Here is a 13102-nt window from a genome sequence, read left to right on the forward strand (position 1 = left end):
CAGGGACAGCAGGACAGAAGTGAAGGCGTGAGGCCTGGTGCCATAGCTCAGGCCTGTAATCTCGGCACTTTGGGATGCCAAGGCAGGTGGATCACTTGAGGTCAGGAGTTCGAGACCAGCCTGACTAACATAGTGAAACCCCATCTCTACTAAAAGTACAAAAATTAGCTGAGTGTGGTGACAGGCACCTTTCGTCAGCTACTTGGGAAGCTGAGGCAAGAGAATCACTTGAACCTGGGAGGTGGAGGTTGTAGTAAGCCAAGATGGCACCACTGCACTCCAGCCTGGGCAACAAAGCTAGACTCCATCTCAAAAAAAAAAAAAAAAGTGAAGGCATGAGTCCTGCTATTCCTTCACATCCCTCAGAGTCCCTTTTGGGGGCCTGGGCACACCAGACCTACGATGTGAACTTGTGACCCAGTGGAGGGACTTCTCACTACCCCTTTTCCCTGCAATAGCTGAAACACGAGAGCAGCCTCGTCACCACAGGCAGGTTAGTGTCATGGGCTGGATTTGGAGTTTGGGGAGCTGTCTGGTAATGTCAGCTGCTCAGTATCCAGGGACCACAGGGCTGTAAGATACTTCATCTTTTTCTGTTGGGGATAAATAGTGACCAGTCTATGGAAAGCAGAGCTGAGGTATAGCCTTGTCACCATTCCAACCCAGAGTCAGCTTCCAGAGACCTTTAAGACACCACCACCCATTACCCCAAAGGACCAAAGGATCTTAAGGTGACACCAGGTTAAAATAATTCTGAAAGAGACGGTGATGATATATGCTTCAAGTGGTTAAGTGACTAGAGGTCCATTTTGACCCAAAGGTAGAATTTGGAGTACCTGGAGAGGTAATAATTGTGTGACCTTCAAATGATGATCCTGTACACATTCGTTTTCTCACATAGGTTTTTCTATACAAAATTACACTTTCTTCCAGGGTTCTTTGTTTCTGGCTGTTGAGTCAGTATAGTTGTTCTAGAAACAGTTTGTGTAGTTGTTACAGTTGGTATTCTAAAAGAGGATGCGTTGCAGAATTAAGAGCCAGGCTTTCTGGGTTTGAATCCTTGCTTTGCCACTTCTAGCTTTTACTTGATTTCTCCATGCCTCAGTTTACCCATCTATAAAATGGGGATGTAATAGTACCTAACTCATAGGATTTTAAGAAGAATAAATGAGTTAACATATATTTGTTTATTGTCTATACTTATGGGAGTATAAAGTGATATTATATGTATACAGTGTGGGATGATTAATTCAGACTAACACATCACCTCAAATACCTAGCATTTTTAGTGGTGAGAGCATTTAAAATTCTATTAGCAATTTTGAAATGTATTATGGATTACTACTTTAGTCACCATGCTGTGCAATAGATTTCAAAAAATATCTTCCTCCTGTCTAACTGTAACTTTGTACCCTTTGACTAAAACCTCCCCATTTCCTCCCCCTCTTAGCCTCTGGTAACTACCATTCTGCTGTCTGCCTCTATGAGTTCTATTGTTTAAGATTCCACAAATAAGTGAGACCATGTGGAACGTATTTGTCTTTCTGTGCCTGGTTTATTTAACTTAATGTAATGCCCACCAGGCTCATCCATGTTGTTGAATGACAGGATTTCCTTCTTTTTGAAGGCTGGTTAGTATTCTGTTTTGCATATATGCCACATTTTCTTTACTCATCCATGGATGGACACTTAGACTGAGTCCATAACTTGGGTATTGTAAATAATGCTGTAGTGAAAATGCAAGTGGAGCTATCTGTTCAATATGCCGATTTCAAGTCTTTAGGATATGTACTCAGAAGTGGGATTGCTGAGTCATATGGTAATTCCATTTTTAGTTTTTCTCAGGAACTGCCATACTGTTTTCCAAAATGGTCGTATTAATTTATATTCCCACCAACAGTGTACAAGGGTTCCCTTTTCCCCCACACTCTCGCCACACTTATCTTTCATTTTTTTAAACAATAGCCATTCTGACAGGTGCGAGATGATATCTCATTGTAGTTTTAATTTGCATTTTCCTTATGATCAGTGATGTGGAGCATTTTTTTCATATATCTGTTGGTCATTTCTATGAATTCTTTTGAGAAATATCTATTCGGATTTTTTTGCACATTTTTTAATTGGGTGGTTTTCTTGCCATTTTTGTGTTCCTTACAGATTTTGAATGTTAACTTATCAGATGTATGGCTTTCTTTCAATCTGTCAGTTGTCTTTTTACTCTTATTATTTCTTTTGCTGTGGAGAGCTTTTCAGTTTAATGTAATCCCATTTGTCTCTTTTTTCTTTTGTTGTCTCAGCTTTTGGGGGTCAAATCCAAAAAGTTACTTCACAGACCAATGTCATGGAGCTTTCCCCCTATGTTTTCTTTCTTCTAATATTGTTACAGTTTCTTTTCAAGACCACATCTTGACTTTTTTTCATTTTGAATTGATTTTTTATATGGTATGACGTAAGGATCCAATGTATTCTTCTTTAGCTGGATATCCAGTTGTCCCAACACTCTCTATAAGAGAGGTTGTCCTTTTCCCATTGTGTTTTCTTGGCTCCTTTGTTGAAAGTCAGTTGACTATAAATGTGTGGGTTTATTTATGGGGTCTATGTTCTGTTCTGTTCCTCAGTGTTTCTATTTATATGCCAGTATCATGCTGGTCTAATTATTATATAGCTCTGTAATGTAGCTTAAAATTAGGTAGTCATACTTCCAGCTTTGTTGTTTTTACTTACTATTGCCTTAGCTAATCAGGGATTTTTGTAGTTCCATATGAATTACAGGATTATTTTTTCTATTTCTGGGAAAAATGACATTGGAATTTTCATAGGGATTGCATGGAATTTGCAGATTGGTTTGGATAGTATAGACATTTTAACAGCATTCTTTCATTCCATGAACACAGAATAGCTTTCCATTTATTTATGTCTTTGTCAGTGTCTTTCATCAGTGCTTTACAGTTTTTAGTGTACAGATCTTTCACTTTATTGGTTAAGTTTATTCTTAAGTATTTCGTATTTTTGTAGCTATTATTATAAGTGGGTGTTTTCTTGATTTTCAGATCGTTCATTGTTATTAATTAGATTTGTCTTAATTTTGTATCTTAGACTTTATTCCTTTATTCTATCTTTTGGTTTCAGATATGTAAGATTATTTTGTATCCTGTGACTTTATTCCTCTATTAATTCTGTCTTTTTGGTTTTGGATATGTAAGATAATGTCTTAGGCAAACAGGTAATATTTCATATCTTTCTTCTCTACTTGAATGCCTTATCTTTCTTTCTCTTGCCTAATTTCTCTGTCAAAGACCTCCAGTAGGATAATTAATAAAAGTGCTTGCTGACAGTGGACATCTCTGTCTTGTTCCTGATCTTACAGGAGAAGCTTTCGACTTTTCACTATTGAGTACAGTGTTAGCTGTAGGCTTATTGTATGTGGCCCTTAATTTGTTGAGAGTTTTCATTATGAAAGAGTGTTGAATTTTGTCAAATGCTTTTTCTGCATCTAATAAAATAATCATATGGTTTTTGTCTTTTGTTCTGCTGATATGCATCACATTTATTGATGTATATATGTTGATCCATCCTTGCATCTCAGAGAGAAATCTCGTTTGATTATTGTGAATAATCCTTTTTATGTGCCATAGAATTGAGTTTGTTAATAATTTGTTGAGGATTTTGTATCTACATACAATGAACCTAGAGTTCATTAAGGATATTGTCCTATTAGTTTCTTCTTTTATGTCTTTTTGTGGCTTTAGTATCAGGGCCTCCTAAAACTAGCTTGGAAGTATTCCTTTCTTTTTTATTTTTTGGGGATGAGTTTGAAAAGGATTGGTATTAGCTCTTCTTTATACCTTTTGTAGAATTCACCTGTGGAGTCTTCAGGTCCTGGGCTTTTCTTTGTTTGGAGACTTTTTATTATGGATCCAATCTCTTTACTCATTATTGATCTATTCAGATTTTCTGTTTCTTCTATTTCTATTTTCTGTTTCTTCTTGATTCAGCGTTAGCAGGTTATATGTATCTAGGAATTTTATCCATTTTTTTCTAGGTTACTGAATTTGTGGCCATATAATTTTTCATAGTAATCACTCATGATCCTTTGTATTTCAGTGGTATCAGTTGTAATATCTTCTCTTTCATTTCCAATTTTATTTAAGTCTTCTCTTTTTCTTTTTTAGTCTAGTTAAGGGTTTGTCGATTTTGTTTAACTTTTCAAGTTGTTTTGTTGATTGTTTTTTCCTGGTTTTCTAGTTTATATTTATTTCTCCTCTGATCTTTGTACTGTTTTCCTTCTGCTAACTTTCGGCTTAAACTGGTTCTTCTCTTGTTTCTTGAGGTGTACCATTAGGTTGTTTATTTGAGATATTTATTTTTATTTAAGTATTTGTTGCTGTAAATTTCCTTCTTAGAACTGCTTTTGCTGTATCCCATACGTTTTGGTATGTTGCATTTCCATTTTCATTTATTCCGAAATGTTTTTTTGATTTCTCTTTTGTTTTCTCCTTTGACCCATTGTTTGTTAGGGGCATGTTGTTTAGTTTCCACATATTTGTGGCATTTCAAAGATTTCTTCTATTATTGATGTCTAGTTTCATACCGTTGTGATTAGAAAAGACACTTGATATGATTTCATTTCTCCTAAATTTGTTCAGACTTGGTTTGCAACCTAATATATGATATATCCTGAAGCAAGATATGTGTGCATTTGAGAAGACATGTATTCATTCCCTTGTTGTTGAATAGGGTATGCTGTATATGTCTGTTAGGTCCATTTGGTCTAAAAGGTAGTTCAAGTTCACTGTTTCCTTATTAACTTTCTATCTGGATGATGTGCCATTGTTGAAAGTGGGGTATTGAAGTCCCCTACTATTACTGCATTGTAAGTTATTTCTTTCTTTAGATCCTTTAATATTTGCTTTACGTATTTAGGTGCTCTGATGTTGGGTACATATATATTTACAATTGTTATATCCTCCTGATGAATTGACACCTTTATCATGATGACTTTCTTTACCTTTTTTTCTTGTTTTGAGCTAAAGTCTATTTTGTCTGATAAATGTATAGCTAACCCTGCTCACTCTCAGTTTCCATTTGCACGGAATATCTTTCTTCATACCTTCTCTTTTATTCTGTGTGTCCTTAGAAGTCAGTTGAGTCTCTTGTAGGCAGCATGTAGCTGGGTCTTATTTTTTTAATACATTCAGCCATTTTGTCTTTCACTGGAGATTTTAGTTCTCTTAAAATCCAAGTAAATATTGATAGGTAAGGACTCAATACTACTAATTTGTAGTTTGTTCTCTGTTTTGTGGATGTTTTGTTTCCTTGTTTCTCTCTTGCTGTCCTCCCTTGTGATCTGATTTCTTTTCTTTAATAGTATGCTTTGAATTATTTCTATGTATGTTTTGTGCCTCTACTCTAGATTGTTGTTTTGTATTTACCATGAAGCTTCCAAAAGCGATATACTAATAATAGGATATTTCAAGCTGATAACAACTGAATTTTGAGAACGTAAAACAGCTGTACATTTGTATTCCCCTTCTCTACACATTTTCATATTTTGATATCAAAATATACATCATTTTGCAATTTGTATCCCTAATTTGGGCTATAGCTTTTTGGGTTTTTTTGTTTGTTTGTTTTGAGACAGTCTCACTCCATCACTCAGGCTGGAGTACAGTGGTGTAGTCTTGGCTCACTGCAACCGCTACCTCCTGGTTCAAGCAATTCTTGTGCCTCAGCCTCCTGAGTAGCTGGGACCACAGGTACACACCACCACACCTGGCTAATTTTTGTATTTTTGGTAAAGACAGGGTTTTGCCGTGTTGGCCAGGCTGGTCTGAAACTTCTTGTCCCAAATTACCTGCCCACCTCAACCTCCCAAAGTACTGGGATTATAGGCATGAGCCACCATGCCCAGCCTTGAGCTATAATTTTAATAGCCTCATATTAGAGATAAAATTATTTTACAGACCACTATTACAGTTTAGGTTTTTCTGAGTGTGATTCTATATTATTTATAGCATTGGTTTTTGTGTTTTCATATATTTTATTAATTAGCAACATTTTATATCAGCTTAGAGAACTCCATTTAGCAATTTCAATAGCCTGGTTTAGTGCTAATGAACTCTGTTAGCTTTTGCTTGGGAAAGTTTTTATTTCTTTCTCATTTCTGAAGTATAGCTTTTCTAGTTGGTAGTTATTTTCCTTCAGCACTTTAAATATATCATCTCATTTTATCCTGCCCTACAGGGTTTTTGCTGAGAATCCTCTAGTGGCCATATTGCAAGTTCTTTGTATGTGATAAGTTTCTTATTTCTTGCTGCTCTCAGAATTTTTGTCTTTGATTTTTGATAGTTTATTATGTGTGTTGGTAACCTCTTTGGCCTGAATTTCTTGTACAAGTCTCCAGATGAAACTTGCTATTTCATTTTTCATTTCAATTGTCTTCTCCATCTCCAGGATTTCCATTGTTTTTGTTGCAGTTTCTATGTCTCTGTCAAATTTCTCATTTTGTTTGTATTTTGTGTTTCAGATTTCATTTAACTTTTTATTTTATATATTCTTGTAGTTTGCTGAACTTCCTTAAGAGGATTTTTGTGTATTTTTTGTCAGTCATTCCATAGATGTACAGTTCTTTGGGGTTCATTATTATAGCTTTATTAGTTTGTTTTGGTGATATCATTATTCCCCTAATTCTTTTTTTTTTTTTTTTTTTTTTTTTTTGAGACAGAATCTCACTCTGTCATCAGGTTGGAGTTCAGTGGCACGATCTCAGCTCACTGTAACCTCCACCTCCCAGGTTCAAGCAATTTTTCTGCCTCAGCCTCTTGAGTAGCTGGGTCTACAGGTGTGCGCTACCATGCCCTGCTAATTTTTGTATTTTTAGTAGAGATGGGTTTCACCATGTTGGCCAGGATGGTCTCGATCTCTTGACCTCGTGATCTGCCCACCTCAGCCTCCCAAAGTACTGGGATTACAGGTGTGAGCCACTGTGCCCAGCCTCCATAATCCTCATGTCCTCGTATTGATGTCTTTGCATTTCAGGAGACAGCTACCTCTTCTGTCTTTTAGAGGTGTTCTTTAGTATAGATTGAACTTCATTATTTACTTTAGTCTGTGATTCTGGATGAGCCAGCTTCCTTCCTCAAGGAAGCAGAGCTTGCTGTCATTTTCTCTAGTTGGCTGGGTCTCTGCCTTTGCTCTGCGTTTGGGTGGGGCTGCTCGCTGAGCTTCACCATCCAGCAAGACCACTGGCTGGGCTCTGCAGTCAAGCGGAGCTGCTGGCTGGGAACTGTGATTGCCTCTGGCGGGGTCACAAAGTGTATGTCTTTGCTGGGCAGTATTGCTATTTAGGTTATGCAGTTGGGCAGGTCTGCAGGCTAGACTCTGGGTTTACATGGATCACTGTTCTAGACAGACAGGTCCAGAGGTTATGCTGCATAGAAACACATACTGGTAGGAATCTCCTTGCCTGAGCTGGACCCTGGGGTGGGCTCTGACACTGGGTGGAGCCATTGTTTGGAGCTGCTCTTTGGACTTCAGGGTTTGGGCAAGTCTAGCCCCTGTTCTCTGCAAAAAATGCCCTGTGGTGAGCATCTCTTTTCCTGGGTAGGGCCTTGGGTTGGGCTCTGAGGCTGGGTATAGAGGCTGGCTTTCTAGAGACTCAAGCCAGGTTGAACTTCTCATTCAGCTTCTGGGAGCAGCCAACTCAGCTTTGAAGGTAAGCTAGATCATTAGCTGATCTCTCTGATCAGGTGCTACTGCTGGCAGGAACACAGAGCTACCATCCAGATCTGCACACTAGTCACTGCAAGCTCTACCTTCTTGGTTTGACACCAGGGGATCTTGTTCTGTTGTTACTCCAGTATTCCCTTTGAGGCAAGACAGTAGTAGTAGGCTTCCTTCAAAGCACCACGCAATGCTAGGGAAGCTAGCATTCTGTCTACTTGCAGTTCTCTTTTCCTCTGTAGAAAATGTGGGCTTAGGAGAATACTCCCATGCCTCTTTGTTGACTTGGAGGAGTGATATGGTCAAGGTGAAACCATGTCTCGTACTCTTCTAATGCAGTTTTTATATGGTTCTTGGTTCCATTAGGTGTTTCAGTCTCATTTTCAAGTTTTGGGGTCTTCACAAAGATGTTCTTTTCTGTGAGTAATTGTTTTTTTTATTGCATTTTAGGTTTTGGGGTACATGTGAAGAACATGCAAGATTGTTGCATAGGTACACACATGGCAGTGTGGTTTGCTGCCTTCCTTCCCCTCACCTGTATCTGTCATTTCTCCCCATGCTGTCTCTTCCCACCTCCCAACCCCCCCCCCGTCCCTCCCCTATTTCCCCCCAGCGGACCCCAGTGTGTATTGCTCCCATCCCTGTGTCCATGTGTTCTCATTGTTCAACACCTGCCTATGAGTGAGAACATGCGGTGTTTGATTTTCTGCTCCTGTGTCAGTTTGCTGAGAATGATGGTTTCCAGGTTCATCCGTGTCCCTACAAAGGACACAAACTCAACGTTTTTGATGGCAGTGTAATATTCCATGGTGTATATGTACCACATTTTCCCTATCCAGTCCATCATCGATGGGCATTTGGGTTGGTTCCAGGTCTTTGCTATTGTAAATAGTGCTGCAATGAACATTCGTGTGCATGTGTCCTTATAGTAGAATGATTTATAATCCTTTGGATATATACCCAGTAATGGGATTGCTGGGTCAAATGGGATTTCTATTTTTAGGTCCTTGAGGAATCGCCACACTGTCTTCCACAATGGTTGAATTAATTTACACTCCCACCAGCCAGGCGCGGTGGCTCAAGCCTGTAATCCCAGCACTTTGGGAGGCTGAGGCGTGTGGATCACGAGGTCAAGAGATCAAGACCATCCTTGGTCAACATGGTGAAACCCTGTCTCTACTAAAAATACAAAAAATTAGCTGGGCATGGGTGGCGTGTGCCTGTAATCCCAGGTACTCAGGAGGCTGAGGCAGGAGAATTGCCTGAACCCAGGAGGCGGAGGTTGCAGTGAGCCGAGATCACGCCATTGCACTCCAGCCTGGGTAACAAGAGTGAAACTCCGTCTCAAAAAAAAAAAAAAAAATTTACACTCCCACCAGCAGTGTAAGAGTGTTCCTATTTCTCCACATCCTCTCCATTATCTGTTGTCTCCAGATTTTTTAATGATCGCCATTCTAACTGGTGTGAGATGGTATCTCAATGTGGTTTTGATTTGCATTTCTCTAATGACCAGTGATGATGAGCATTTTTTCATATGTTTGCTGGCCTCCTGTATGTCTTCTTTTGGAAAGAGTCTGTTCATATCCTTTGCCCATTTTTGAATGGTCTTGTTTGTTTTTTTTTCTTGTAGATCTGTTTTAGTTCTTTGTAAATTCTGGATATCAGTCCCTTGTCAGATGGGTAGACTGCAAAAATTTTTTCCCATTCTGTTGGTTGCCGATTCACTCTACTGACTCTTTCTTTTGCCGTGCAGAAGCTGTGGAGTTTGATTAGGTCCCATTTGTCTATTTTGGTTTTTCTTGCCATTGCTTTTGGCGTTTTGGTCATGAAGTCCTTGCCTACGCCTATATCCTGAATGGTTTTGCCTAGATTTTCTTCTAGGGTTTTTATGGTGTTAGGTCTGATGTTTAAGTCTTTAATCCATCTGGAGTTAATTTTGGTGTAAGGTGTCAGGAAGGGGTCCTGTTTCTGCTTTCTGCACATGGCTAGCCAGTTTTCCCAATACCATTTATTAAACAGGGAATCCTTTCCCCATTGCTTGTTTTTGTCAGGTTTGTCGAAGATCAGATGGTTGTAGATATGTTGTATTTCTTCTGAGGCCTCTGTTCTGTTCCATTGTCTATATCTCTGTTTTGGTACCAGTACCATGCTGTTTTGATTACTGTAGCCTTGTAGTATATTTGAAGTCCAGTAGTGTGATGCCTCCTGCTTTGTTCTTTTTGCTTAGAATTGACTTGGCTATGTCAGCTCTCTTTTGGTTCCATATGAAGTTTAAGGTGTTTTTTTCTGTGAATAATTGTTAGTTGAATTTTCTGTGGGTGGGGAATGAAGCCTGGAAATTACTGTTCTGCCATCTTGCTGACCTCACCCTCTATAAAGCTTTAAACTGTGCCTGACACATTGTAGGTGCTATATTTGTTAGCTCTTGCGACTGTTGATGATGAGAATGATGTTAAAACTAGGAGCTTTTACCTAGATGAAAACAGTGTCATCCACAAAGAGAAGGACTTACAGAGATGCCTACCAACAAAACTGAAATTTCCTCAGCCAAGTTTTTATATTTGTTTAGGTACTTGACTGATTGCCTAAAGCTCTTCAGCATTGAACACTGTGAAATTATTTGGGCCTTGCAGATTTTCAAGGCAGGTGTATCACATTTTCAGTGTGGCCATAAGAAGACCTTAGTCGTCATCTCATGGAACGTCTGGTTTGGAGCTTTATGGCTTTCTGGTGATAAACAATGACTGAAATGTTTCCCCAGAAACCAAAGAAAATAAATTACAACATAATGTTATTTGATAGAAATAGATTTTTACTTGTAGAATAGCTAATATAAAGTCATCTTTCCTAATAATAATTCTTTATCTAATGAAAATCAGCCATCTAATGAGAACATTCCTGACTCTGGACGACCTTATCATTAGTGTAGGGAAGAAGTTCACTTCTCTATTTTGTACAGGCCTTCATTCATAATTAGAGTAATTAAGGCGGGGTGAAGAAAGAGCCCAGGATACAGTGCTGTTTTACATAGTTCAGAATCATTATCTGATCTGTCAAGAGATGTTGCTGCCATCTTACCACTTGAGATTCAGTGTCCACAGCTCAGGTTCTTCTAATCAGCTCTCATCCGTAAGAGCTCAAAGCCAATAACAATTCAAATAATTCTTGCCAGCCTTTTGCACAAGGTGGTATATAATTGGTAGTGGAAAGGATTCACCTCCATGCTCCTTCTATACAATGTGAACAATGAAACCCAAACATGTAATATAGTATAAGGGAGCTAGCATAAATATTTGACAGAATGTTCAGCAAAGTAATAACTGTAAACGCCAAGACATATTTGCCTTTTTGAAAAGTTGTGTAGAAAATGTTTGAGTATACTCACATTTGATTATGGCCCAAAGGATTCTATTTTAAATGAAAGCTAAAAGGATTGATCAAGATAAGAATCTGTTAATAGCAACTACTTGAAGGCTTTACTTTTGTTCTTTATTTGCTTTTAGCCTAGTAATTAGATGAACTTTTGCTGAGCCCCCTGGATGTCAGACTTGTAGACTAGTGAACTGGGGCTCAAATGGGAGCTGAAGGGTAGATCAGCCTGTGAGCATGTGGGCGTGTGGGGCCGGGGGCGTGTGTGCATCTCAAGGCTGAATAGGGTGGTTAAGCAGTGGAGGGCTCCTTCAGTAGCCAGTCTAGGAAAAATGCTATTCTACAAGAATAATGAGTGTCCCACCAAATCACCTCTTTCAGTATTGAACAGTGTGAAATAACTTCTGTCTTTTCGTCTAGACCTCTGCTCTTCCAGACAAGTGAACATGTGGCCAATAGCCCTGCACTGGGGGATGTGATTCCGTTCAGCATCATTATTCAGTTTTTGTTCACGAGAGCACCTGCTGAGCTGAAATCTCCTTTCCAGGTAATAAGTAAAGTCAAACCAGATCTCTTTTGTGACTCTTCCCATCACCTTTGTGAATCCGGAGCCCCCACTCACTGAATGGTTCCTGGCCCTCCGCTGCTTTGTTTAGTCATTGATGTCTGTCTTTGACAGTGAATAGATATTAGAAAAGAAAAAGTCCCACTGCCCAGTGTCTTCTTTCTCAGCAGTGCAAAAAATTACCTGATGCATACAGAATAATTTGCCTATAATAATGACACAAGTAATTTATGTTCATAAAGAATTTTTGATGGTAACCCCATTTTTTTTTTTTTTTTTTTTTACTGACCCACTGTCACCTGGCAAATCTAGAAGGCTCCTTGTAGTCAGGAAGGTACACCGAGGCCTGTGTCCCCTTCCCACTTCCCTCAGGCAGGTCTTGGGGCAGTTTCACCCTGGGAATCCTCGAGAGTGCTTTTTGAACCAGAACTTGCTGCCATTTACTGAAGAATGCGTATGCACTTTCTCTTCTCTAATTGTGTTTCAACCCTGCAGAGGGCAGAGTGGTCCCACGCACGCTTCTCTCAATGGCTGGATGACCATCCATCTGAAAAGGACAGGCTCCTCCTCATCAGGTAAAGCCAAATGCTCCAGGGACACCCATCTGGGTTGGAAGCCCAAGGAGGGTGGGGATGCAGGAGAGGATGAAGGAGCAGTGCCTGGGAGCGTGGACATGTGATTGCACCTTCTGGTGGCAGGCCACCTCACTGCCCGGGCACGGGTCCTGGAACAGCCAGAAGTTGGAACTTTCTGTCTGTCTTTCGCTTTCTGTCTTTTACTTCCAAACCTTCGTATCCCGGATTTGCAGTCCTGTGTCCATGCAACCCTAAGGACCATGCATTTCTACCTTTGAAAATCGTCATCTGCTTGAAAAGTCTTGCCCTAGTTCCACATCTTTTACTTCATTTTCATATGCTGCAGTTAGTGAATTGGTGGATCACAGATGTGAGTGAATTTTAAAAATACTCAAGTGCAAAACAGTTCTTAGGAAACGAGAACAAGCCGGCAGCCACTTGGATGCCGTGGCCCTCCAGTCGTGCCCCATGGATGCATTTACCTACATACGCATGTGCCCCCATGTACCCCAACCATGCCCTGGGTGGGGTGCTTTAACTGTCATATATGACTTGTTAAGCAACACTCTTCCCTGTAATTGCTCTTACCATCACCAGAGACCTTCCAGCCACCAAACATTCCCATGCTTACCACTCTGTGGCTTTAGCTAGACTTGGCCACCATTTCCTTCTTTAAACTCGTAAACTGGGACTCAGCACTTTTTTTTTTTTTTTTTTTTTTTTGAGACGGAGTTTCACTCTTGTTACCCAGGCTGGAGTGCAATGGCACGATCTCGGCTCACCGCAACCTCCGCCTCCTGGGTTCAGGCAATTCTCCTGCCTCAGCCTCCTGAGTAGCTGGGATTACAGGCACACACCACCATGCCCAGCT

At 39.8% G+C, this 13102-nt stretch overlaps 1 protein-coding gene across 4 annotated transcripts in view; it reads left to right on the forward strand.

The window, feature by feature from the left end:
- Window positions 1-13102, forward strand: part of COG5 (component of oligomeric golgi complex 5) — a 386409-nt gene that overhangs the window by 363013 nt on the left and 10294 nt on the right. For all 4 annotated transcript variants that reach the window (XM_039472963.2, XM_039472962.2, XM_074379246.1 and 1 more), the window contains 2 exons: window positions 11512-11638; window positions 12152-12231. In XM_039472963.2, coding sequence (XP_039328897.1) covers window positions 11512-11638; window positions 12152-12231 — 207 coding nt within the window. The remainder of the gene's footprint in view (window positions 1-11511; window positions 11639-12151; window positions 12232-13102) is intronic.

This window comes from Saimiri boliviensis, chromosome 10 (genome assembly GCF_048565385.1).
Source record: "Saimiri boliviensis isolate mSaiBol1 chromosome 10, mSaiBol1.pri, whole genome shotgun sequence".
NCBI classification, from domain to species: domain Eukaryota; kingdom Metazoa; phylum Chordata; class Mammalia; order Primates; family Cebidae; genus Saimiri; species Saimiri boliviensis.